Below are 26,549 nucleotides of genomic sequence, written 5' to 3' on the forward strand. Positions count from 1 at the left end.
ACTTATGTAAACTTCAGTTTTCAAATAGAGTGGTTTTCTGTTTGACAATACCTCATGTCATGCATTCAGGAGAGCCCAGGTTTAATCTCTAGCATTTTTGGTTAAGGCTTCAGGGCTGAGAGCAGCTGTAAAATGGAGTAGACAGTACTGGGCTGAATGGACCAGTGTTTGACTTGGTATAAGACAACTGTATATGTCGTATGAGAGCAAGCTCAATAGAGAGCAATACAAGTGGTGTTTTTTATTCTGAGGGGACTAAAAGCAGAAACACAAAAAAGCCTATTTTCCATTTTCCTTCTCTTTGTCCCACTTTGCAGATTGCAAGCCAAGGAATCCCAGAGTATGGCTATGGCAACAAGCTGGTGTTGGCTATTTCAGTGACTGCAGTGATAACGATTATCCTTGCACTAATTTGCCTGATTGAGGTAAGCTAAAAATGCATTTTTAAGTTGGATTTATTAACTGCCATATCCAAGGGCTTGGGATGGGAAGCGTATGTACCCCAAAAGACACAGTCCCCTCCAGCTGAGGAAGAACTACTATCACATTGGATATGCCAAATACTCATGCTTTGTAGAGAGCTTTAAATTGAGCCAGAGTTCATCCTGCCTCAACCTCTGGTGAACTCAGTAGGCTTGTGCATTTCAGTTTGGGCACAAATCGATTTGTGCCTGAAAATGGCAATTTCGGATGATTTGTCTACAAATCGAAACCAGAATTAGACCTCCAATAATTTTTGTTTACAAATCGAAATGACCTCCTCTCAGATCCAAAGTTTGTGTACTTCGGAAAACACTTCGTAGCTCCATTTGCGTTTCAGCATTGCATTTTGTCCTGTTGTTGGTCTCTCCACTCAGGAACTGAGTGTTTGTCAAAAGGATTAACAATAAGCATAGCAGAAGATAAGATATGTAAAAAGGGGCACATCATCTTTGAAAACATTTCCTTAGGCATGAATGATTTATTTGAGAATGTGTCATATTGTATTTCGACTGTGTACTAAGAATGCAATGGTTAACCTGAAGAGTAGCCAATACAGTGCCAACTCTAAGTAACAATATCCAGAGCTTCTACTTTGCTAGCAAAAGCCCTCCTCACCCCTTTTCTCTCTCTGCTTCTCTTGTATTTTCAGCCTTTTTTTAATTAAAAAAAAAAGGCATGTGAAGGTGATTCTTTACTTTTATTTATACTTTAAATAGACTTTTATACTACATTCCAGTTTTTCATTCCTTTAGAAAGATTGGCCTGGGAGAGAAGGGGATTATATCTACTTTTATGTGTAAAACATATTTCATCCATGCTTGCATGCCAGTCTGCCTGCACAGCAGCCTCTACTTGTTGAATTCCACCAGACTTTAAAAATGATTATTTATTGTTGAGTGAGTTTATATTTATATATTTATATGATTGTTTCTGCTGCTGCTCTTTGTACTCTGTATTTATCGTTTTTATATTTCTGTCTTAATTTTTTTTAATCAGATTTGTCTCATATTTTTAGCTTAATATTTTAAATGTATCATATTTATAATCTTGTTTTTAAATTTTGCTGTAAACTGCCTTGGGATTGTTTTAATGAAAGGCAGTATATAAATTTAACAATAAATAAATAAAATCTCACCTTTCCTTATGATTTATTTTGCCATAACACATTGTACTTGTACTTATTATTCATTATTCTTTAACCCTTTATTATTCTATTATATTTATTATTCATTATTCATTATTATTTAACCCTCTCCTTAGATACAATCCTGAGGCGTTATTCCTTTCAAGGCTGTGTTTGTGTTTGTGTCTTTTGGCACACCAGAGAAGAGAAGAGCCTTGCTCTTCTCCAAATTATTCATTAAAAAAAAAAAAAAAGCTTGGGAGATTGGGGGAGTCCATTTAATTTTGGTATTTGACCATAATATTTCTTTCTTCCTGGCCTGCACTGCAAGCAAGCCTCTTGCCTCCCAGAGCAACCTCTCCATGTGGGAGGAGGGAAAGAAAGGGAAATGTGCAAAGGGATGATTTTTAAGAATTGCTGGAGACTGTGTGTCTTTGTGGCAGATTTGGGGCAGAAAGAGGTCTGCTGGGGCAAAACAGTGGGTTGGGTGGAAATGCCCCAAGGGGTGCCTGCCACAACCCAGACTCCCATGGAATTAGCCTAAGGGCTGCTTTCTTAGGAATTGTTGAAGCTGGAGTGTCTTTGGGGCAGATTTGGGGCAGAAAAGTGTCTGCTGGGGCAGAACAGTGGGTTGGGTGGAAGTGCCCCAAGGGGTGCCTGCCACCACCCAGATTTCAAAGGAATTGATCAAAGGGTTGATTTGTTGTGATTTGGGGCAATTTGAGTGTCTTTAAGCTTCCCCCCCAGAGGAAATAATGGTGATTTCATCAGCCCCATAACTGCACTTGGGGGGGCACTGGTGTGGTGCTGAGTGAGTGGTGGTGTAGTGCACAGAGGGTGCCAACCATCTCCACCCCCTGGATTGCTAAGCCATTGGGTTTTGTTGTTTCTGAGGTGTTGAGTTTAGATTCTCTGGTAGAAAATGAGATTTTTAATGAAAAACCATGAATCCACTCTCATATGCTATCAGAGAATCCACTCTCAGAACACCTCTAGAACAACAAAAACTTGTACCTCATGGGTTGGCAACTCATGTGGGTGGTTGGCACCCTATGTGCACTACACCACCACTTGCTCTGGGCCACCCCAGTGCCCCTCAAGTGGAGTTATGGGACTGCAGGAACCTCCATTATGCCCTATGAGGAAAATCTAAAAGACCCGTAACTTCATTAATTCTTTAAAAATCAGCCCTTTGCCAAATTCCTCTGAAAAAGTTGTGGTAGCTTCCTTGCACCAACTGGGCACTACCACCAACCATACTCCACTCTGGACCACCCCTTCCCCCTGCCCTGTGTGAAGCTATACTTTTCCTGAAACCTCCATTTTACACTATGGGGAAAATCTGAAAGACATGCAAACTTCAAAAATTCACCAAAAATCAGAAGTGGTAGCTTCCTTGCACCAACTGGGCACTATCACCAACCATACTCCACTCTGGGCCACCCCTTCCCCCCGCCCTGTGTGAAGCTATACTTTCCCTGAAACCTCCATTTTACCCTATGGGGAAAATCTGAAAGACTTGCAAACTTCAAAAATTCACCAAAAATCAGCCGTTTGCCCAATTTGTTTGAATTTTTTGTGGTAGCTTCCACTCATTGGGCACTATAACCCCCACCCACTCTTTTGGCCATGTGACCCATTTTTAAATCCAAATTAATTCAGATTCAGATTAATTTGGATACAAAACAAAACGGGTGTGATTCGGAAGGCTTAATTTTGGACAAAATACAAAATGGGGTTGATCCGGATTTGGTTCAAATCAAAAGATAAAATAAAAAATGCACAACCCTAGAACTCAGCTGCTGTTTCTAATCCCAGAGCTCAGATCTGAAGCGTGCAAAGACAGTAGGGCCTCTGAGCACATTCAGTGTCTTTCCCTCACCCCTGAATAACCACAGGCACTTTCTCACAACAGGGATTAGAGTTGGGAGATCCAAGCAACAATGAGCTCCAACACCTCTCTTTTTTAGGAGGACTATAATTATAGGAATGCTAACCAACCAGTGTCTTGGTTGGCCAGAGCCAAATCATTGGCTCTGGCCAGCTGCGGGAAATCTTTATGTGGTGGTTGGTTGCTCATAGCCTTTCCTCTCTTTTTCTTGACAAACAGATACGCTCTCAGCGTTCTGCAGCTAAGGATAGCACGCCTCAAGAAAAACGGTAAGGCTTGCTCAGGAATGCCTGGTCTTCTGTGATTCTGCAGTCTTGGGATTCTACATACAGGACCTGGTCTCAAGCACAGGATTTGGGTGTCCACTTCCATGTTAAAAAACAAAACAATTATTTAGCCATTAAGGCAGTGGATGAAAAGTTGTAAGTATGCAAACAGTGTCTGCCAAATCCTCCAGTGTTCAATGGGCAGAGCTTCTGTATGCTGCATAAGCCTCTGGCCATGTTATTCATCTAACCACACACTCCCCAGCCTTCATATTCCAAAACCTTTCCTACTATTGTCATTAAGCCCTCTCCTTTTTTGACATTTCAGTGTACAAATCTATCCCATGTACACAATTTGCACAACCTTTTTCATGTATTGGGGAAAATGGTACGCCAACTGTGACTACCACTAAAAAACACATATCACCCATTGCTTTGAGATAACTTGTCAGTTTGTTCCATTCTCTCCCTCCTCCACCTCCAAGCATTCCAAGGCAAATGATCAGGCCTGGGTGTTAATTTCTTCTTTTTATTCTCCTTCAAAGGACCTTTCTGGGCAGAAAAAAGAAAGGAGCAGAACAGGTAAGGAGATAGCTTATGTTCTCCAGTCATCAACAGAGATATGGATTTTCTGGAAATGTTTGTTGGAAATTTATCTGAAAAGGTATCCCATGCAAATTTCCCCTCATTTGCCTAAAATTTTGGGGGGGGTCCTCTAAAAAAATAAATAAATACCGCAGCAATGTTCCTGATCCCCTAAATAGATTGAGATCTAATTTTGCAAGTTATTTGGTCTGATTTTGCAAGTTATTGATATAAAAAACCAACAACTCTACACCATGTTAATTTCCCTTCACCGTCCCTCATATGATTTTCAAGTAGCCAAACAAAAATATGAGAAATAGACATTTTTGGCCTCACCACAGCAGTATACCTTTCTCTGTAGGAGGCTATCTTCCATAAACATTTCTGTGAAAGTGCATTTTTGTGCATTTATAAACTATTATGTGATGAGAACTAAACCTGCTTCTTGTCCCAGTGATTAAGACTCCTCCTCCTGCCCACATAGCCATGTTTCTTCATCTGTGTGGCCCCATTCTGGGTTCTTCTCTTCTAATGTAAAGAAATGGTGGGCATTACTATCATTTTCTTTTCTAGACATCAGTGAAAGATGCTATATATAGAACTTGCGAATACATACAAGCCAAGAGTTTACAGAGAATCCAGACCCTCCCCAAGATTGGTGCTGCTTTTTCTCCTGGGATCTGATAGGGAGGTCACATGGGAAGAAGGCCCTTGGTGCAATTTTTGCTGCACCCCGCTGTTGGCCACTCCTTGCTTTTTGGGATTAGCTCACATTCACCAGAAAATAAATTTGAGAAGGGGTGGATTAATAATGAGAAGCAAGAGGTGGCCAGCAGGGGGTGCAGTGAAAATTGCACCAGCAGCCTTCTTCCCATGTGACCTCCCCATCAGATCGCAGAAGAAAAAAGCAACAATCTGCAGGAGGCTCTGGATTCTCTGTAAACTCTCAGCTTATATTCATTTGCAAGCTCTATTTGTAGCACATTTTACTGTCATCTAGAAAACCTCTAAATAATGCCATGATATCAGCCCCAAAGCCTGAAGTTGGTTTGTTGTGACCCATTGAAACATCCCCTTCTTCTACTCAGCCTTCCAGTGCAGGTTCTTCAGTGCTCGATAAGCCTCTTTGGCTCAAGGATATGTACCAGCCTCTGGATGAAGTACGGAAAAAGAGCATAGTGGATAAAATGCATGATGAAGAATCCTCTGAAGACGAGGATATATTCAGCTGGGCAAGGTATAAATGAAAGGAATATTCTCAGATCTGCATGGGTTGCATAACATCTCATCTTTGATTGCTCCCACACTAGCCCTTTCCTTCAGAATCACTATCTTTCATTCACTCACTTATTACAGAGAATCTAGATGACGTCATTGCTAGCCTGTTGCTTCCAATGTTTTCAGCACCCCCCTCCTGTCTCCCCCCCCCCCCGACTTGGTTCATGGCCATTTGACTGATTTTTAATACAATTGTAGAACCAACCAGTGTGGACAGGCATTGCATTACTCGAGGTGCATGAGGAGTGGCTTGATGACAATGTGGTTGATTATGATGCTCTGCCATTTCCTGGTCGCCACTATATTTCCTGCAATGCCTCTTCCACAATTATTTTCCAATAGAGGTTTGCCAGCTGATGTAGGAAGTTGCAATGGGGGACTCCTTGGGCAGTTTGGTATTCTTTTGTTTTTAAAATAAATATTGTTTTTTAAATAAAGCCTTTCTCTAATGTGCAAGAACATAAATAAAGTTGGGAAATGGAGGATAAAATAATGGGGTTGCTAGGGCAGATTGTGATCACTCTCTCCCACCATTTCCCAGAACGAGCCTGCAAATGAGCTTTTCCTGACACCCAGATTCATGCTGAATATAAACAGCTGCAATCTACATTAATCCCATGCCTACATATACGTAGGAGTAAATGCCATTGAACGGAATGGGACTTACTTCATTCTGAGTAGACATGCATAGGAATGGGCCATGCTAATATCCACTTTCATAGCGTGGGCGCTTTCAGAATATATGCTACAACAGTGTCATTACTATCCATTAAGTGTGCTTCTGTACTGCCTGTGTTTTGACATCGCAGTCCCTGCTCTGTCAGCAAGGTGCCGTTCACATTTCTGATGTCCAGGGGCATACCGCTAATGAGGCAAAGGGAGACGAATGCCTCCTGGCCCACAGCCCTGGAGGGGGCCCAAAAGGCCAGTCCTTGCCCTCTCAATTCTGCCGTGCAGCGTGCCTGCAAGGGAGAACATTCCTGTGAATTCAGTTGCTGTTCCTGTTTGTGCCCACAAGAACCTACGTGTGCCATGTTGTGTGTGTATTTGTGTGTGGGTGGGGGATGCTTGACTTCCCAGTCAGTGTACACAGGATTGCAGTTTTATTATAAAAGTATATCGGCACAAAGTCTCAGGTGATGTTTTTGTGTTTTGAAATAAAGGTCAGGTCTTTCAAACTGAGTCACTTGGTGACAACCCACAGACTGGAAAAACTCTGAAAGAACCACATCCAAGCACTGGTCTGCAGGATTGTTTGGATGTTTTAATTGTAAATCGTCCTGAGCCATTTTGGAAGTGCAGTATAAAAATTGAATAAATAAATAATAAATAAAAATTAAATTAATTTGCATTGCTCTTGAAGACATATTATTTTACCATGGAAAACCTCTACTGTGAAAAGCCAATATACTAAAAATGCAGCATCTAATTTCAACAAGTTGCCTTCCCCATATTTTGCAAATTGTTTTGTTGGGTTTGAGAACAAATCCCCATCATTGGGTCCATATATCTTGGAGTGGATTCAGATGACAGCTTGTGTTGTCCCTTTAATGTTCTTCTGCAGCAGAGACATGGGTCCAGGAGAAGGAGAGGAAGGCAGCGAGGGGCCCATTTTAAAATCTTGTCTCTGGGCCCACTCCTACCTTGGTACGCCCCTGCCGATGCCTTCTTTTGGATTTTATCCTTCCATTTTAGTCCTGCAATGTTGCATGTGTGTTGCAAATACATAGTTGTATTTTCCCATTGTAGGAGGGTTGCACAAGCTCTTTACGTTTTCAAAACAATCCTGCCAAGTTGAAGCATTTTACTGCTGAACAGCTTGTAATCTGGAAAGCGCCCTGCTCCTATGCATGTCTACTCAGAAGTAAATCCCATGGAGTTCAGTGCAACTAACCTCCAGGTTAAATGTGCATAGGGTAACAGTCAATATCTCTTGTTCAGCTGAAGGCCCCAGAAGAAAGCGGAGTCATATTGAGTTCCCCACTCTTCTCTGGGGCTGAGGGAAGGGCAGAAGGAGACTTCTTGGAGATTCTAGCCCTCAAAGCTAGTAGGAGAAGAGAAGGCAGCCCCAAGCAGCAGCATCCACTGTAGTGAGGCAAGAAGGGGGATCCAGCCAAAGAGGTCCCCCTTTCTCAAAAAGAGGCTCCATCTCCAGCACTAGTACCTGAGGTCTGAGTCATTCTCCTCCTCCATTCTCTCTTATGGAAAAACATGTTTAAAGCCCGGTTGTATCACGAAAGTGGGATTGCACTCCTGAATTTAAGTAACATTTAAAATTCAGAAAGTGGTGCTTCCTTCCCAATTGCTTTTCCACAGCAGGCATTTCCCCCCATTTGTCATGTGGATGGGAACTGTAAATCTGTATTGCTGCACAGAAGTTCTAGCCTGTGGCCTTATGAGGACCTGGTGCCCAAACGGCTATTCTTTCTTTAAACATAAAAGCACATGCCAAAAGACAATTTTCTGTGACTTTCGGCTTCAAACAAAATCTGCGAAATGTCTGGAAGATTCCTGGAAGTTATCCAGACATGGCTTCATGCCACGGGGTATCTGATGAACGAATCTGCTTCTCAGTAGATTCACAACTGTTTAATTCGGGGGATTAAACTGACCGTTCACATAAGGTCAGCTCCTCTCCACATTCCCTGCAGATCTTTTTCCTGTGTGCATTCCCATAGCTTGCTCCTGGATTTTTCTCCAACCAATCACCTCCCAGAGGAGGAGGGAAGAGACCTTTCTTTTTGGTTAGTTTGACAGTTGGCATTCCGCAAGATTGTCTAGTCAAACGCTTAACCCGAAGCATTATCTCAGCGAATGTATCTGTGTGAATGTTCTTAGAAACCACTCCCAATTTCGGGGGCTCATTTTTATCCTTACAGCATGCATAACAACTGAGGGATCCTCTAGGATAAATTATTTGTGTGAACAAAATCAATGGGCTCTATTTTTCAGTGATTCCTTCCACACCACACACATGAATTATCCCAAAGTTTCTCGGCTTGCAAAAATGAATGAGAAGTTGGAGAGATGCTTGCCTGGGCTGACTTCTTGTCAATTCACATCTTGACAAGGCTTAATTAGTACTAGAGCCCACCTAGAACCATTCCAGACTATGTGAAGCAAGAAAAAGCCCCTTTGAGCATGTGCAGAGTGCTGTTGTGGTCACATCCGAGTCCCGGACCTGAGTCCTGGCACCTCTAATTTTTGAAAATAAAGCTCTGAGCTTCCAACACACAGTGGAAAGCCACCCCCTCCATTAGCCCCACCCACACAAATGGACCTTGCACCAATCCTTTCTTTATAAGGGTCCTCACTACCACCACCATTTGCCAACACAGTTCTCTGAGCCCAGCCTGGAACAGATTTAGTTGTTCATCAAACTTTTTTAACACAGCCAGAAGCAACTGCGATCTCCCCCTGCCCAAAGACTACCCGCGAAAGTTGTCCTCCCTGCACCACAACTCTGCCTCCCCGTTGCCAGCGAAAACTTGTGTGGCTGGCTCTATTTTGCCCTCACTCCATCCTAGATAAACACTGCCAAAGCTGCATGATTGATCACAGGTATTTTCTCTCCCATCCAGACTTTGGTTTCCAGCTGACTTGCTGGGAAAAGGCAGGCTACGGGGGAGGGAGAAGGAAGGCAGTAGGGTTGTGCATTTTGTTTTGTTTTCTGTTTTGTTTTTGGCCTGAATCTGAAACACTCCAATTTTGTTCTTTGATCGAAATCAGCCAATCCGAAACAACCCAATTTTGTTCTTGGTTCGAAATTGCAAAATCTGAATCCAAAACATTTTGGATTTTTAAAAATGGCCCCAGGGGGAAAATAGTGGGTGGGGGTGGTAGTGCCCAATGGGTGGAAACTACCACCCAAATTTCAGAGGAATTAGGCAAAGGGCTGATCTTTGGTGAATGTTTGAAGTATAGGATTTTTCCCATAGGGAAGAATGGAGGTTTCAGCAAAAGTATAGCTTCATGTTGGGGGGAAAGGGGTGGCCCAGAGCAGAGCAGGGTGGGTGGTAGTGCCCAGTGGGGGCAAGGAAGCTGCCAGAGTTATTTCAAAGGAATTGGGCAGAAGGCTGATTTTTAAAGATGTAATGGAGTTTGTGTGGCTGTAAAGTTCTTCCCCATAGGGGATGATGGACCGCCATAATTCCTGCCCCATAACTGCACTTGGGGGGCACCAGGGTGGCCCAGAGCGAGTGGTGGTGTAGAACACATAAGGTGCCAACCACCCCCATGGGTTGCGAACCCGAGGGGTACTGGGTTCTGTTGTTTCTGAGATGTTTTGAGTGTAGATTCAGATTCTCTGGTAGCATATGAAAGTGGATTCATGATTTGTCTTTGAAAATCTCATATGCTACCAGAGAATCTACACTCAGAACACCTCAGAAACAACAGAACCCAGCACCCCGTGGGTTAGCAGCCCATTTGGGTGGTTGGCACCCTATGTGCACTACACCACCACTCGCACCTGGCCACCCCAGTGCCCCCCAGGTGGACTTATGGGTCTGCTGAAACCTCCATTATTCCCTATGGGGGAGAAACCTTAAAGAAGCATAAACTTCAACAATTCCTAAGAAATCAGCCCTTTGCCCTATTCCTTTGGAATCTGGGATGTGGCAGGCACCCCTTGGGGCACTGCCACCCAACCCACTGTTTTGCCCCTCAGGTCCCCTTTCTGCCCCAAATCTGCCCCAAAGTCATGTCAACTTCAGAAATTCTTTAAAAATCAGCCCTTTTGCCAGTTCCTTTGGAATCTGGGTGGCAGCAGGCACCCATTAGGGTACTACCACCTGAACCACTCTTCTGCCCCAAATCCACCCCAAATAACATCAACACCACACATCAACAACAGCAGAGCTTGGGGAAAAATCAGGCAGATTTCCACAGGTCATGCACATCCACATCCCCCCCCCACCTGAAATGCAATTGATCTACACACAATAGTGTGAAACAACAACAATGAAATGCACACTGCCCCACTGGCCAGTGAGGGTAAATGCACACTGCCCCACTAGGCAATGAGGGTAAAATTTACCCTTAAATTTGCTTAAAAGGAATGAGGCGGCAATTGCCAGCAGGTCAGCCCATGCTTTCGCTGGCCAATCTGCAGGCTGGAAGGGCTGGAAATTCAAACAGATGTCAAAACTCCAAATGGAGACTGAAGGAGAAAGACTTTTTGCGATTGCAAAATGGAGTTCCAAAACAGCCAAAACAACAAAAAGTTTCGTATCTGAAACAGGGACGTTTTGTTTTGGCTACAAAATTTTCTGTTTTGAGCATTGGGTGTTGTTTTTTGGGGGGGCTACAAAACAGCCGAAATGGCCTGTTCTGTGCACAAAATGTTTTGTATCCGAAACGAAACGCACATCCCTAGAAGGCAGCCTAGAAGAAGTACATAGCAAGCAGTACTTCCAGTGTCCAAAGCCCTTTGCTATATTTCTCTTAATACAGATTGCAAAAGGGCACTGGCTCTCCATTTAGCCCATTTCAATAGCAGCTTGGATTCTTCTCCAGCAAAGCTAGCCACAGTCGGGAAAGCAGACAGACAATAAGGAACACAGCTGTCAAATTCCCCTTCCTTGTGGAAGACCAGTGAGACAAGTTGCCAAGCAGCCCCCTCTGCTGACCCTTGGCGTTCTGCAAATCCATGCAGCAAACATTTTTTAACGCCCCACTCCCACGAAAGTACTAGTTTTTTAGTTTTTAGTTTAAAGCTGATTTATTGGCAATGGTCCCTCTGCTCATTATGGAGAAGCATCAGGGCATACCAGAAATCTCCCCCACCTCCACAAAAAAGCTGCTGCAAATAGAGGATTATTTTACCCTAGACATACTTTGGGCTAAGCTAGAATGTGCAGCCCTAACTGGGGAAAGCCAGAATCATGTTTGAATTTTTTGGTCCCTGATAGCCCACTGCGATTTTGGGGTAAATCCAGCTGATATGTGAATTCGGACTGTCCATTCTGGAGGAGATGCAAGCTAAAAGTCATGTGTGTGAAAGTCCATGGTGTGAAAGTTCCTGTGCCAATACAGGAACTAGCAAAACCACCACAAGCCATAGAATGAGTTGTCACCTTTTTCCTGGCATAGTTCTTGTGCCTGGCAACTGTGTGACCTGTTGAGCAGGCAACAGGCATTCAGGAGATGCCCTTGTATTCTCTTAGCTTTGAGATACAGTTAATGGCTTCCCCATTTGAACAGTTTGCCTGTCATTCAGCTGTTAACCTTGATCAAATGTGGGACTTCAGCACTCGGCATAGATCTTTGTGCCCTCCCTCTGGCTAGTAGAAGCAGAAGGAATTATGCAAACATGGAAAGACATGCCAAACTGATTCATGTACATAATTTATTCCTGTTGCAGGATTTAGCCTTACTTAGCACACAATTTGGATTTGATCTTTCTAAAAGTGTAGCCAGTACCCTGTTCTCGATACAAGCGGTTCATAGCTAAGGCTATCTCTTTTCGACCACTAATACAATCTTGGCCATGATGTGAACCACTGCAGGGCAAATTTGTGCAGTGTCGCTGTGCCAATACAGCCAGGTTCATAACAGCCAAACAGTCTTGGATAAATGATACCAAGTTGGGAAACCATTCGAGACCCTATTACTCTTCTGCAAGCTCCACATAACTTTGGCTTTTCTCTGTTTGTCAGAGTTCCCGGAGCACCACCAAGCCCACCAGGTACCCCAAGCCCATCACCAGTAGAACAACCGCCTTCAAGAAAGCCCAGCTCAAGAAAAATGTAAGTAACGGTTGTATTCTGTCCAATGAGTCTATTCTCATGATGGGTGTAAACGGGGCTAAAGGAGCCCAGCCCAGTTTTCTATCATCGTGAGAACCACCGGGCTTGCGGGCGAGCCCAGTGATTCTCTGGCAGCTAGGCCGCCAAAGTAGCCCTCCCCTTAACCCAGGTTAGCGGAGTGAGTGCTCCGCTAACCTGGATTTTCTGATCGTATGCCACCATGGCAAGGCACTCCACCATGGCAACACACAAGGAGAGCTTGGCCAGCAGGCTCAAACAAGGCTCCTGGTCCCGAAGGTTTCTCCAGGATGCCCCACACTCTCGCGTGGGGCATCCTGTGACTTCTGAGAGGCCGCCAATCTCCACCACCCCAACCAGAGCCAGTAATTGTGTGGGCAGCCAAATGGCCGCCATGGGACAGCTTGATGATCATCTGCAGGGAGGTGTAAGTTAACCCGCTCTCCCCACAGACCTGCTGGAAGCTCTTCTCACTGAGTGTGAGAAGAGCTTCAATATCTGTTATGTTTTGTTGTTTAGGAGTTTGTCCCAGTGGGGATCCTGTAGAGATTATGTGGGGTGGAGTCAGAAAGGAAAAGGGTGGGGAAGGAGGAGGAGAAAATGGAGTTATTTCTGAATAAATGGTTTTATGTATGTATGTATTTATCAAACTTTCATCTCTGGGCGATTAAAACACATATAAAAAGTTAAAACAATTCAACAATTTAAAATCAACCATAAAATTAAAACAGACGGTTTTTAAAAGCTGGGAAAACTTGGGTGAAAAGGTGAGTTTTCAGATGTTTTTTAAAAATTGCCAGAGATTGGGAGGATCGTATATCAACAGGGAGCGCATTCCACCATCTCAGGGTAGTAACCGAGAAGGCCCATCACTGTGTAGCCACTAGATGAGTTGGCAGCAACTGGAGACGGACTTCCTCAGATGACCTCAATGGGCAGTGTGGCTCATAGTGAAGAAGACGCTCTCTTAAACACCAAGGGCCTAAGCCGTTTAGGGCTTTACAAGTTATAACTACTGTAGCACTTTGTGTTTTACCTGGAAAGCAATTGGCAACCAGTGAAGCTCCATCAGCAAAGAAGTAATGTGGTCTCTCCGAGATGACCCGCAGACTAACCTGGCTGCCGTATTCTGAACCAACTGAAGTTTCTGGACTACGTAAAAAGGCAGTCCAACATAGAGCGCATTACAAAAGTCAAGTCTGGAGGTTACCAACAAATGTACCACTATTTTGAGGTCATTGATCTCGAGAAACGGGTACAGCTGGAGTATCAACCAAAGCTGATGGAAAGCACCCCTGGCCAACACCTCAACCTGAGAAACCAAGGAGAGGTGTGGATCCAGAAGTACTCCCAGAGCAATGTCTGTGAGCCATGCCAAAAACAAAGTGTGCCTTAATATGCACAGCAGTAATTCCCAACCAATGTTTATTTGACGTATTTATTTGATATATTTTATACTGCCCAAACATATGTCTCAAGGCAGTTTGCAAAAAGGTTAAAGTACAAAAAATAAATCATTAATAAGCATGTGCATTTTGAGCATTTTTCTAAAGGCTACCAGAAATGTTGAAGCTCTTGTTTCGACAGGGAGTGCATTCCAAAGTTTTGGGGTGGCCACAGAGGGGGCCGGACTCTGAGATGCCACCGGACATGCCGGTGTTAGTTGTGGGCCGACCTCCCCAGATGATCTTAACGAGCGGCGGGGCTCTTGAAGTAGAAGGAATAATGTGCCACAAGGAATAAACTCATGAGAATAATTACAGCTCCTGAAGCCCCAAGTGCTTCTCTGCAGAGAATCTGCTGCACTCCTACATGACTCACTGCTCGGGCACTGCCTCTGGGGAGGGGAGACCCCACTGAGGGCAGGCGATCCTGTCATGTTGGAGCTGTGCCACTCCCAGTGCAGTGGCATAGAAGAACTCCCCAGCCTAAGAGGGGCTGCCTGCTTGTTGCATCTCTGCAAGTCATCGCTCTGAGCTTCCAATCAGCAGGCTCCCCTAGCCACTTGCGTCATGATACCGGCAGTGGCCCATGGCCAGATTTTTGTATGCCTCTCACTGCCACCGCAGCTAACCTCTGCCTACCCACCTGGCTGCCACCCTCCCTGCCTCCCTCCACAGCTTCCCACCCACTTGACCACCTGCCTGCCTCTGTCCTTGTTGCTGCTGGCAGCAAAGAGCCAGCATGTGGGCAAATGATGGCGCATGTCACTGAGCTGTGATGTCATTTGCCCATGCACCAGCTTTTTGCTGCTGATGGTGACGGAGAGAGAGAAAGAGAGAAAGGCAAGAGGGAGAGAGAGAGGCAGGTAGCGCGTGGCTCCCCTACCCCTGGTCCCACTGAGTGACGTGTTTTTGCTCCACACAGTCGCCCAGCGGCAGATCTGCCCCAGCCCCCAACTCAGTGGCTCATGGAAAACACCACATGGGGTGGGATCCCTTGAGGGCAGGTGGCTATTACGCTTCCACATTCTAAAAGTAAGCCTTTGCAGACCTAGGAAGAAAGTGTGCCCCTCACTTTAAATCAGAAAAAAAACTACTCCACTACTAGAGGTTTGGGGAACATCAATCCATGGGAAGATTCATGCTTTCCTTCCATTCAGCCTTTGGTTTTACCGATAACACAAACAGCCCTGAAGAACAGAGAAATAGGTACACACAGCATAATACAAAGAATCAAAAAGCTGAACTATTAAAAATGTAAGTTCAGTTCCAGATCTGGTTCCTCAGTTATTTTTTAACTCGTGTATTGTATTTGTGTGTGTGTGTGCAATGCAGATGCAACATTATAGAGCTGTGACACAGCAATAAAATCCAAAAGGCGGTGTCGGATATATGAAAGGCATCTTCCTTATCACACAGGGGCTGTGATGTCAAAACACAGGCAGTACAGAAGCACACTTAAGGGACCCATTGAGACACTGTGATCACATGCAATCTGGAAAGCTCCATGTTCACACACTTTGAATCAGTTACACATTTAAAGCATAATGACAGCAAACTCTTTTGCTAGCAGAATAGCAGTACAGTTTGAGCGCCCTGCCCTTCGCCAGCCAGATGTCACTTCCCCTGCCAGCCACTCCTGGCTCCCTTCCTGTCTCCATGACCTTCTTCGCTCTTCCCCATTGGGGATGGGATTTTAAACTGCAGGTTCAGCAGAGAGGAGGGTGAAAAGGGAGCTTGTTCCTCCCACACAGCTGATCTGCAGTTCAAAATCCATCCGCATGGCAGTGACGAGGAATGGGTGCATGAAAGAGGCAGCTCTGGCCTTGTCCCCTGATGCTGCTGCCAGTGTCAAGGGTGTGGCCAGCAGCGCATGGACCTCACCTCGGGCAGCATCAGCACTGGAGCTGACACTGTATATCTAGCGCTACAGCTGAGTGACTTTGAAAAAGCTGCTGTCTTTGAGAAGTAATTGCAATGTGGTGACCAAATGACTAGGGAGGAGAAGAATGCAGCCTTGAACCCCATTCATTTCTCTGACTTCTGCTTCTCTTGCTTTGACAGGTCACAAATGACTGAACCATCCCCTGTTAGAAAGCCCAGTTTGAAGACACTGTGAGTAATTGCAGAGTTACTTATTATAGGCTGTTACTTCTTCCCTTTCAACTAGTCATTTGGGACTACTCAGTGTAGTGACTTACACTTATTGGCAGATCCATCGACAGGACATTTAGCTGGCTCAAAATATTAATTATATTCTGCAAAGTATGTAAACCATTGCTCCCAACCTAAATTTTGATGCTCCCGATCTAAAAACTTAGTGTAGAATACTATGTGCATTAATGTCACTTGGAGGAGAGCTGGTCTTGCGGTAGCAAGCAAGGTCTGGCCTGGTTTGGATTTGGATGGGTGACTACATGTGTTCGCTGCCTGGTATAGGGGAGGGGGCCATAGCTCAGTGACAGAGCATCTGCTTGCATGCAGAGGGTCCCAGGTTCCCTCCCTGGCATCTCCAGATAGTTGGGAGAGATTTCCGACCAGAAACCTTAAAGAGCTGCTGCCAGTCAGTGTAGACAATACTGAACTAGATGGACCAATGGTCTGACTCAGTGGAAGGCAGCTTCCTATGTAACTAAGTTTAGGCCTCTCTTTAAGAGGGTGGAGAGGGCGCAGTGGGAAGGCACCGCAGCTGATTGAATTGAAAACAGAGGCTGACATCCAGAGCAGCAAGAGGCTGCTCCTAACTCATCCAGAATCTTCCCAAGCAGCAGAGTGTGCATGCAGCAGGAGGGAGGAGCGATGCTCACTGTTCTCCCTCCCTCTGTTAGTATCCTTTGCCCTCCAAAACTATGTCCCCGAGGGATTTTTGTTGGTAAAGAGCACTTATGGAGGCAGGAAAGAGCAACAAAAATGGCTCCCCTCCCCTTTGCTCCAGAACAATCTGGCTGAGTTAGGAGCAGCTTTTCTGGTTGCTGCTCTGGATATCAGCCAGTAATAAATGTAAGAAGAAGAAGATGATGATGATGATGAACAACTTTGTTAGCTACCCCATTACAAATTGTTCTCTGGGTGGCTCACAACATGAAATTAAAACATGAAATTAAAACACATAACACATTAAATCACAACAGACCAAAAAATAAGGGAGGCTGCCTGTCGTCCTCCTGCCTTCCGTCATCCCCTCGCTCTCCTGGCGTGCGCTCCTTCCTCCCACCCTTGCACGTGTCACCCCCTCTGGGCCTGCCACTGGTCATGGCTGCAGCGGGGGCAGAGATTGCCACATCCTCACGCATCCCCTCTACAGGAATTAATTATATAGATAACACATTAAATCATAACAGACCAAAAGGGGGCGGGGGGAGAGAGAAAATACAAAATACAATACAAAGCAAGTTTCAAAATCCGTTTTAAAAAAATAAAATTTGAAAATCAAAATTTAAAAGCCCGGACTGAACAAAAAGGTCTTTACTTGGCATCTAAAAGAACAAAGTGATGAAGCCAGATGAAGCTCACTCGGGAGGCTAGTCCATAAATGGGATGCAACCACCTACAAGGCCCTCTCCCTAGTAGCCACCCGCCTCACCTCATTTGGCAGGAGCACTCAGAGGAGAGCCTCTGAAGAAGATCTTAAGGTCCTGGTTGGGACATAGGGGGCAAGGCATTCTCTCAGGTAACCCGACCCCAAGACATTTAGAGCTTTAAAGGTTAAAACCAGCACTTTAAATTGGGCCCGGAAACAGACTGGGAGCTAGTGCAGCTGATGAAGCACTGGCGTAATATTCTGAAAACGTCCAGTCCTAGTTAATAATCTTGCAGCTCTATTTTGCACCAGCTGCCATTTCTGGACCATTTTAAAAAGCAACCCTACATACAATGCATTGTAACTATTTAAGCGAGAGGTTACCAGATACAGATAGAACATTAAAAAGTTCTACTGGAGCAGGTGAAAGATTCATCTAGTCTAGCATGCAGTGCCCACCACTGGCTAGACCACAAACAGGGCATGAAACCATTAATGTTCACCCAGTGTTTGTCCCTAATATCAAGTATGCAGAGATATACAGCCTCTGTATGTGGAAGTTCAATTGAGTTATCTTGATTTAGCTGTCAGTGGGCCTCTGCTCCATGAATTTGCATCCTCTCCTTTCAAACTTATCCAAGCCAGTAGCCATTACCACATCTTGTGGCAATGAATTCCATGAGAATATGCATTGTATGATGAAGGATGTTCTTTGGTTTGTCCTGAAGCTACTGTCAATATACTCCTAGATGCCGCTGATCAGTGGTGCGCTCTTACCCCTGAACCTTGGGTCCGAAGTCCAGGGACTCCACCAGTGTTCTCTCTAACAGGGATTCCCAGATGTTGTTGACTACAACTCCCAGAATCCCCGCCAAAGGCCACTGCAGTCAAAGGCCATTGCTGAGAGTTGTAGTGAACAACATCTGGCAACACAGGCCTCCGCGCCCCTTGGGGGCGCCCACATTCTTTTTAGTCTGTCCTGGGTGGTGTGGTCACCCCTGGCCCACACTGCACCAGGAGGTCAAGTATAATTGTGACCTGTGCCAGGTGCTTTAGAGACAGAGGGGGGAGTGGGAAAAGAAATATGTGGGATGGGAATATGTTAAGTTGTGTGTTTGTTTCTGCTAGTGCATATCTGCATAAATATATCTGTTTCATATTCTGACATTCTTGTGAGTTCAGTTGCTGTTTGTGACCTCAAGAACCCACGTATTAAAAATTGTGTGTGTGTGTGTGTGTGTGTGTGTGTGTGTGTGTGTGTGTAGGGGGATGATGCTTAACTTGTGGGGCAGGGGCTCCAGAAACCTTTGTGTCCAGGCTCCAAAATTACCTAGGTGCACCGCTGCCTCTGATAGAGATCAGACTGTTTGGAGCAAAGGTGTATATGGTTGGTTTGTGTAGTGCTGTAAGAAAATGTGTTCAGATGCAGCAGATTCTCTTTAATGTCTGCTTTCATTCTGTTAGGTCTGCACATCCGTCCCACTTTGCACCTCAATCCGCACCTCCATCTGTACCTCCATCAATGCCCATGTATATGTCTCCGTATATACCTCCATCTGTACCTCCATACACAACTCCATATGCACCTCCATCTGCAACTCCATCCATACATCCATACCTACCTCCATCAGTATCTCCATCCGTACATCAGTCCGTACCTCCATCTGTATATCAGTCTGTACCTCCATCCGAACTTCAGTCTGTACCTCCATCCGTATATCAGTCCGTACCTCCGTCTGCACCTCAGTCCGCACGTCCATCTGTACATCAGTCCGCACCTCCGTCCGCACCTCCCTCTGCACCTCACTCCGCACCTCATTCCGCACGTCCGTCTGTACCTGCATCTGTGGAAGGAGCTCCACACACACCATCACCAAAATCATCATTGACAAAGCCCCCCAGTGAAGCTTCAAAACGAGGGTAAGTAAATGTAGAGGAATCTGGGCCTGCATCTTCCTTTCATTAATCTGGTCATCTTAGAGCTGGTCTGTAAGACAGCCTAGTACAAAGTGGGATTGTCAGATTTAACATCTGCATGAAACCACTGGGTGGGAGAGGTCATCCGGGGACTTGGACTGAGTTGTCAGCAATATGCGGATGACACTCAGCTCTATCTCTCCTTGTCACCTGATCCTAGGGAGGTGGTGGATGTCCTGAATCGGGGTCTGGAGGCCGTGATGGGGTGGATGTGGGCTAACAAACTGAAATTGAATCCGGATAAGACGGAGGTACTGTTGGTCAGTAGGAGAGTCAATCGGGATGAGGAGATTTTACCGGTTCTGGATGGGGTTGCACTCCCCTTGAAGGAGCAAGTACGCAGCTTGGGGGTACTACTGGACCCGGCTCTGCTTTTGGAAGCTCAGGTGGAGGCAGTGGCCAGGGGTGCCTTTGCACGGCTTCGGCTAGTGCGCCAGCTGCGTCCCTTTCTCGAGCAGGCAGATCTGGCCACAGTTACCCATGCCTTGGTCACATCAAGGCTGGATTACTGTAACGCGCTCCACGTGGGGCTGCCCTTGAAAAACATCCGGAAACTGCAGCTAGTGCAAAATGCGGCAGCTAGGGTTTTATCCGGAGCTGCCCGGTGGGAGCACATCACACCCATTTTGAAAGAGCTGCACTGGCTACCAGTTTGTTTCCGGGTCCAATTCAGGGTGCTGGTTTTAACCTCTAAAGCCCTAAACGGTTTGGGCCCGGGATACTTGAGGGACCGCCTGCTCCCAAGGGTTGCTGCCTGCTTGACAAGGTCATCTGAGGGGGCTCTGCTCCGGGTGCCGACAATGAGGGAGTCTCGGTTGTTGTGCACGCAGGACAGGGCCTTCTCTGTTGCTGCCCCCAGACTCTGGAATGCTCTCCCGGTGGCTATTCGCTCCTCAGTTTCCATCACAGCTTTTAGAAAAACTGTAAAATCTTGGCTTTTTGCCCAGGCATTTATTTGATTCTCTGCTGCTGCTCTTTATAATCTTTATTGCATTTATGCTTTTTGTTTTAAATTTATAAATCAGATTTCTTTAATATTTCCCCCCCACTTAATATTTTAATTGTGTCTTTTTTACCATCTTGTGTTAAATTTTTTTGCTGTAAACCGCCTTGGGATTGCTCTAATGAAAGGTGGTATATAAATTTAACAATAAATAAACAAACAAATAAATACTTTTGTTTTAACGTAGCTAATTTGCACAACCTTTTACTTATGCCAGTTTGCTCTACCCTACATCCACTATCTACTCCACCTTTGAGCAAAATTAATATAGGATGCTCTGCATGCATTGCAATAGACTTAGGCTTCAAACAATAACAAATGAATCAGTTCCCACGAAGACATAGTCAAAGAAGAAATGGGATCTCTGCTTGTTAAAGATGGGCCAGAGAAAGTTGTTTTGAGTATCTCGCCCACTCCCAGTCTCTGTCCAGGCTGTAAAAAGGCTGGCAGCAACCCTGGACAGGCACATGCCTGCCCTTTTCCTGCCAATGCTGCCAGGCCTGTCCCCCTGCCTCCTGACTATGTTTCCTTTGCCAGCTATGGAGACTATGTCCCCTTTGCCATGTGTGTGGTCTCCCCCCACACATACTGCTACTGCCACTGCCCCTTCCTCTGATGCCAGGCTTGTCCCCGGCTGTGCCGTCCCCGGCCGGCCATACCCCTTCCACCCTGTGTCAGTGCACCAATGCAGGAGGCATTTCTGGGGCTGAGCAGGATGTGTGGCGCATCCAACTGGAGAACACTTTCTGTGTTGGCCCAGCTGGGGGCTTTTCTCCCTTGCTTGCCAGGGAGAGGAAAGAAGAACACTATTGGGCCGGCACAGAAAGCACTCACCGACTGAATGGGCCATGTCACAATGGGGAAGGAGACAGGTGCTGCATCAGGTAGCAGTTGGTGAGGAGGGTGCCCTAGGGGGAGGGGCACCCTGGTGGGGCCCATGGCCCTGGGGACAGCCCCCCCACCCCATTATCCCTATGCACCTGGTCTCTGTGACGGGATTCTCAAACAAAATTTGTGGGGTGGAATCCAAAGCTGCATTTCTAGCACCTGAACAGCCTTCAGTTTTTCAGACCTGAGGACCAGATCCAAGAAGGGAAGAGAGCAAGCCTGATTGCCACAAATTGTTCTTAAGTTTTGCTTTTCACTCTCTTTAACAGATCGATGGCAGAAGGTGGCGCTAGCACAGAGTCAAAGAAAGCGTGAGTAGCTGCAAAGTCCACACCTTTGCTGTTTCTTCTTCCCTCTAGTGTTAATCTGTTGTTAGATTGTGCTCTTAAGAAGACATCTGCTTTTGCAAAACATTTTTCTGACATGTGTTTAGTTATTAACGGAAACGGGAGCACACACAGCTCCCAAACCTGGGTAGGACACGTCTCCGACTCTAATTAGAATTGTATAAACCAGCCCACTATGAGGAATTAAGGTTTTGCAACCATTTTAGTCTGTAGGAGACCAGGTTTAGTGTGGGAATGCTGCAAGACACCTTGTATGTGTACCTGCAATCCTGTAAAAGAAATGTGAGAGCCAGAATTGGGCTGTGCTGGCAAACCACAAAGCCAGGCTTGAAGGTTATGGAAAAGCAAGAAATACCAAACGAGCCAGAAGCTCAAAGGACCTAGAACGGCTTGGTAGGCTAGGTAAGAGCCACAGTCTCCCTGTTGAAAACAGGTATGTCTATATGGAAAGGTGCATCCTGATCCTATCCGTCAGTTGTGAAAACCAGCCCACAGTTTCTAGTTTGCCATAGTAATGGCAACAAAGAAATGTTTCCCAGATTCACTGGGGGGAAATAAAATTTACTGAGTGCATTTTAATTTAATAATTTAATCGACTTTATATTTTCAGAAGTTCGGGTGCAGGAAGCCAAGCTGGAGGAAGCCAAGCTGGAGGAAGCGAAGCTGGAGGAAGTGAAGCTGGAGGAAGTGAAGGGGGAGGAAGCGCAACTGAAGGGGGAGGAAGCGCAACGGAAGAAGATTGACCTTTGTTATTTTGTAAATATTTTTATATTTTCTGTAGAGCTCTTTACAAAGTTCTGTTGCTATTATTACTATTATATTAATAATAATAATAAATACATAACTCCAAAAGACACACTTCTTCTCCTCCATGGTCTCTGCAGCAAGAGTTATTTACAGAACAACATTTGGAAGCTTCAGAGGTTTTGTAGAGCATTCTGGTTCCTGTTCTGAAATGGGGAGACCTGTGCACCGTGTGTGCCTCTAGGGCAGGAAGAATACCCCTGACTCTCTGTTACTTTACGATCATAACTCTAGCAGCAGCAGGGGCAGATCTGCCATTGAATACCTGTGTGCTCTGCACATGGGCTACTGGGGGACCCGCAGGATGGGTGCTGAGGGGAGAAGCCTTGCTCACCCACCATCCACTGCCTCTGGTGCAGGTCCCCATCTGCCACTGGCCTTTATGACCTCTGCTCTCTGCCACTGTTAAGGCTTGCTGGCTTCTCTTTGCCAGCTGCAACACAGTATAATAATGTCACTGCCCAGCGCCTGTTATCCCTGAGATGGGCTCATACCAGGGTGGTGACATCATGATACCATGTTATAGCCAGCGAATGAAAGTAACCTGACTATGACTGTAGTGGTGAGCAGAGGTCAGTGGCAGGTGGGTGGGCTGTGGTGGCAGTGGTGGTGGCCCATCAAAGAATTTAGACATAGGCCATCACCAGTATCGCTCCACCACTGAGCAGCGGCTAAAGGAACGTCATTAGAATGTTAATCTTTTTCCTTCCTTAAAAGAGATAACTTAAACTGAAGGCGTTGTCGAGTCTTCCACTCTCATTGAAAATCTATCATTGGCTTGGATGGACACCTGATCCAACTGAGCTCAGAGGGTAAGATTGTGGAGACCTCCCAACTGGCTGCTAAAAACCACCCTCCTTGAGTTTCAATCCTTGTCTTCCCTTGCATTGCCTCACCTCAGCCCTCTCCTCTGCTCACGTGGCAGCAGGGCTGCCTCGCTAATGAGGCAAGATGAGGCAGTTGCCTCAGCCAGCAGCTTGGCAACAGCAGGAGACTAGTGGCCCTGTCGCTGCTTGCAGCCCTGCCTGACCCACCACTGCCACCACCACCACCACCACCCCGCAAACTAGGGATGTGCGTTTCGTTTCGGTTGCAAAACATTTTGTGCACAAAACAGGCCATTTCAGCTATTTTGTAGCCAAAACGAAACACCCAATGCTCAAAACAGAACATTTTGTAGCCAAAACAAAACGTCCCTGTTTCGGATAGGAAATGTTTTGTTGTTTCGGCTGTTTTGGAACTCCATTTTGCAATCGCAAAAGGTCTTTCTCCTTCAGTCTCCATTTGGAGTTTTGACATCTGTTTGAATTTCCAGCCCTTCCAGCCTGCAGATTGGCCAGTGAAAGCATGGGCTAATCTGCTGGCAATTGCCGCCTCATTCCTTTTAAGCAAATTTAAGGGTAAATTTTACCCTCATTGCCTAGTGGGGCAGTGTGCATTTACCCTCACTAGCTAGTGGGGCAGTGTGCAATTTCATTGTTGTTGTTTCACACTGTTGTGTGTGGATCAATTGCTTTCGGGCGGTGGGGATGTGGATGTGCATGACCTGTGGAAATCTGCCTGATTTTTTCCAAAGCTCTGCTGTTGTTGATGTGTGATTTTGATGTTATTTGGGGTGGATTTGGGGCAGAAAGGGGGCTTTAGGGGCAGAAGAGTGGTTCAGGTGGTAGTGCCCTAATGGGTGCCTGCTGCCACCCAGATTCCAAAGGAACTGGCAAAAGGGCTGATTTTTAAAGAATTTCTGAAGTTGACATGACTTTGGGGCAGATTCGGGGCAGAAAGGGGACCTGAGGGGCAAAACAGTGGGTTGGGTGGCAGTGCCCCAAGGGGTGCCTGCCACAACCCAGATTCCAAAGGAATAGGGCAAAGGGCTGATTTCTTAGGAATTGTTGAAGTTTATGCTTCTTTAAGCCCCCCCCCCCCCGGAATAATGGAGGTTTCAGCAGACCCATAAGTCCACGTGGGAGGCACTCGGGTGGCCAGGAGCGAGTGGTGGTGTAGTGCACATAGGGTGCCAACCACCCAAATGGGCTGCTAACCCATGGGGTGCTGGGTTCTGTTGTTTCTGAGGTGTTCTGAGTGTAGATTCTCTGGTAGCATATGAGATTTTCAAAGACAAACCATGAATCCACTCTAATATGCTACCAGAGAATCTGAACCTACACTCAAAACATCTCAGAAACAACAGAACCCAGTACCCCTTGGGTTCGCAACCAATGGGGGTGGTTGGCACCCTATGTGCTCTACACCACCACTCGCTCTGGGCCACCCTGGTGCCCCCCAAGTGCAGTTATGGGGCAGGAATTATGGAGGTCCATCATTCCCTATGGGGAAGAACTTTACTGCTGCGCAAACTCCATTACATCTTTAAAAATCAGCCTTCTGCCCAATTCCTTTGAAATAACTCTGGCAGCTTCCTTGCCCCCACTGGGCACTACCACCCACCCTGCTCTGCTCTGGGCCACCCCTTTCCCCCCAACATGAAGCTATACTCTTGCTGAAACCTCCATTCTTCCCTATGAGAAAAATCCTATACTTCAAAAGTTCACCAAAAACCAGCCCTTTGCCCAATTCCTCTGAAATTTGGGCACTACCACCCCCGCCCACTAGTTTTTCCCTGTGGCCATTTTTTTAAAATCCAAAATGTTTCGGATTCGGATTTTGCAATTTCGAACCAAGAACAAAATTGGGGTGTTTCGCATTGGCTGATTTTGAACAAAGAACAAAATGGGGGTGTTTCGGATTCGGGCCAAAAACAAAACAGGAAAAAAATCAAAACGCACAACCCTACCCCAAACATATTTTTGGGGCTTGCACATTTCGATTCGGCTACAAAACCTTTTGTGCCCGAAAATGTGCTGGATACAAAACAAAATGGGAAAAAAATTAAATGAAGTTTTTTTGTAGCCGAATCAAAATGCCCCTACTTTGTAATTGAAAGTTTTGTTATTTGGAAAGCGTTTTGGACCTCCAATTTGCGATTGCAAAAAGGCTTTCTGCTTAGGTCTTCATTTTTACTTTTGACGTTTGAATTTCCTACCTTTCCAGCCTGCTGATTGGCCAGCAAAGCATAGGCTGATCTCCAGGCAATTGGCTGCTTTTTCCTTTTAAGGAATCTTAAGCGTTAAATTTACACATCATTGGCCAGGGGGAGGTCAAAGAACAGTGTGGGGGGGGTTTCAGAGGGGTATTTCACAAGGGGAATTTAATAGGGGTGTAGGCACCATTTCTTCCTTTCTGCTGCCTCGTGTGTGGGAGAAGAGAGAGCTCTATTGCCTGATCCATCTGCCTTTGCCGCTATCATCCACCATTGACTCAACTTGCTCAGCTGCTCTGATTCTCCAGGATTTCCACCATTGCTTAGCCTCGTCACCCAGTCGGCTTCTCCTGCATTCTCAGCCTTTTTTAAAAAATGGCTTGGGAGAGATGGTGATTATTTACTTCTTTTTTAAAAACAAAAACATATTTCTTCCTTGCTGGCCTGAGCATTCTTTCCTGCTTTATTTCTTTTAAAACTTCCTCTGCTTTTTAAATCTTCCTGCTGCTGAGAGAAATATCACTGCTCCTGCCTGCCCATGCTTGCAGCCACAGCAGCGCAGCCCCAGAGCACAGGGCCAGCCAGAAGCCCCCGCCCCTGTCAACTTTTTAATTGTGTATTTATTGTTACATTTACCGCCTTTCACTAAGAACAATCCCAAGGCAGGTTTCCAAGGCTGTGTTTGAGCCTTTTGCCCCATCCTGAGAGGAGAAGAGCCTGGCTCTTCTCCTGCATTTTCCTTTAAGGGGAAAAAAAGCCTTGGGAGAGAAGGGGATTATTTGTGCTTTTATTTTTAAAACACATTTCTTCCTTGCTGGCCTGCCAGCCTGATGCATTCCCAAGTAGCCTCTCCCTGTGGCATTCTTTCTTGCATTACTTTTAAAAAATATTTCTCTGATTTTTTAAAACTTCCTACTGCTTAGAGTAACCCCACCCGCCCCTGATTTTCCAAGGTTGCTTTTGGCTTTTTGCCCCATCCTGAGAAGAGGAAAACTGAAGAAGGAAGACCAGAGCCACAGAAGTGGACTAAAGCAGACAGAGAGACCCAGACCCAGCATTTATTGAGGAAGACTGAGTGTGAATAGCCATTTACAATGTTTACACACACACACACACGTCTCTAATCTTGTATTGTGCA

General features: G+C 45.7%; 1 protein-coding gene across 3 annotated transcripts in view; it reads left to right on the top strand.

Moving 5' to 3' along the window:
* The window catches only part of LOC128329898 (leucine-rich repeat-containing protein 37A-like), a 50,370-nt gene extending 27,944 nt beyond the window's left edge, over window positions 1-22,426 (top strand). For 2 of the 3 annotated variants that reach the window (XM_053261782.1, XM_053261785.1), the window contains 9 exons: window positions 318-425; window positions 3,717-3,766; window positions 4,309-4,345; window positions 5,437-5,585; window positions 12,286-12,375; window positions 15,900-15,950; window positions 18,820-19,275; window positions 21,493-21,534; window positions 22,181-22,426. In XM_053261782.1, the coding sequence (XP_053117757.1) occupies window positions 318-425; window positions 3,717-3,766; window positions 4,309-4,345; window positions 5,437-5,585; window positions 12,286-12,375; window positions 15,900-15,950; window positions 18,820-19,275; window positions 21,493-21,534; window positions 22,181-22,313 (1,116 nt within the window). In that variant the 3' untranslated portion in view covers window positions 22,314-22,426. The remainder of the gene's footprint in view (window positions 1-317; window positions 426-3,716; window positions 3,767-4,308; window positions 4,346-5,436; window positions 5,586-12,285; window positions 12,376-15,899; window positions 15,951-18,819; window positions 19,276-21,492; window positions 21,535-22,180) is intronic. The other variant, XM_053261784.1, reaches the window with a different exon arrangement.
* The last annotated feature ends 4,123 nt before the right edge of the window (window positions 22,427-26,549 follow it).

This window comes from Hemicordylus capensis, chromosome 6 (assembly GCF_027244095.1).
Source record: "Hemicordylus capensis ecotype Gifberg chromosome 6, rHemCap1.1.pri, whole genome shotgun sequence".
Classification (NCBI taxonomy): Eukaryota; Metazoa; Chordata; class Lepidosauria; order Squamata; family Cordylidae; genus Hemicordylus; species Hemicordylus capensis.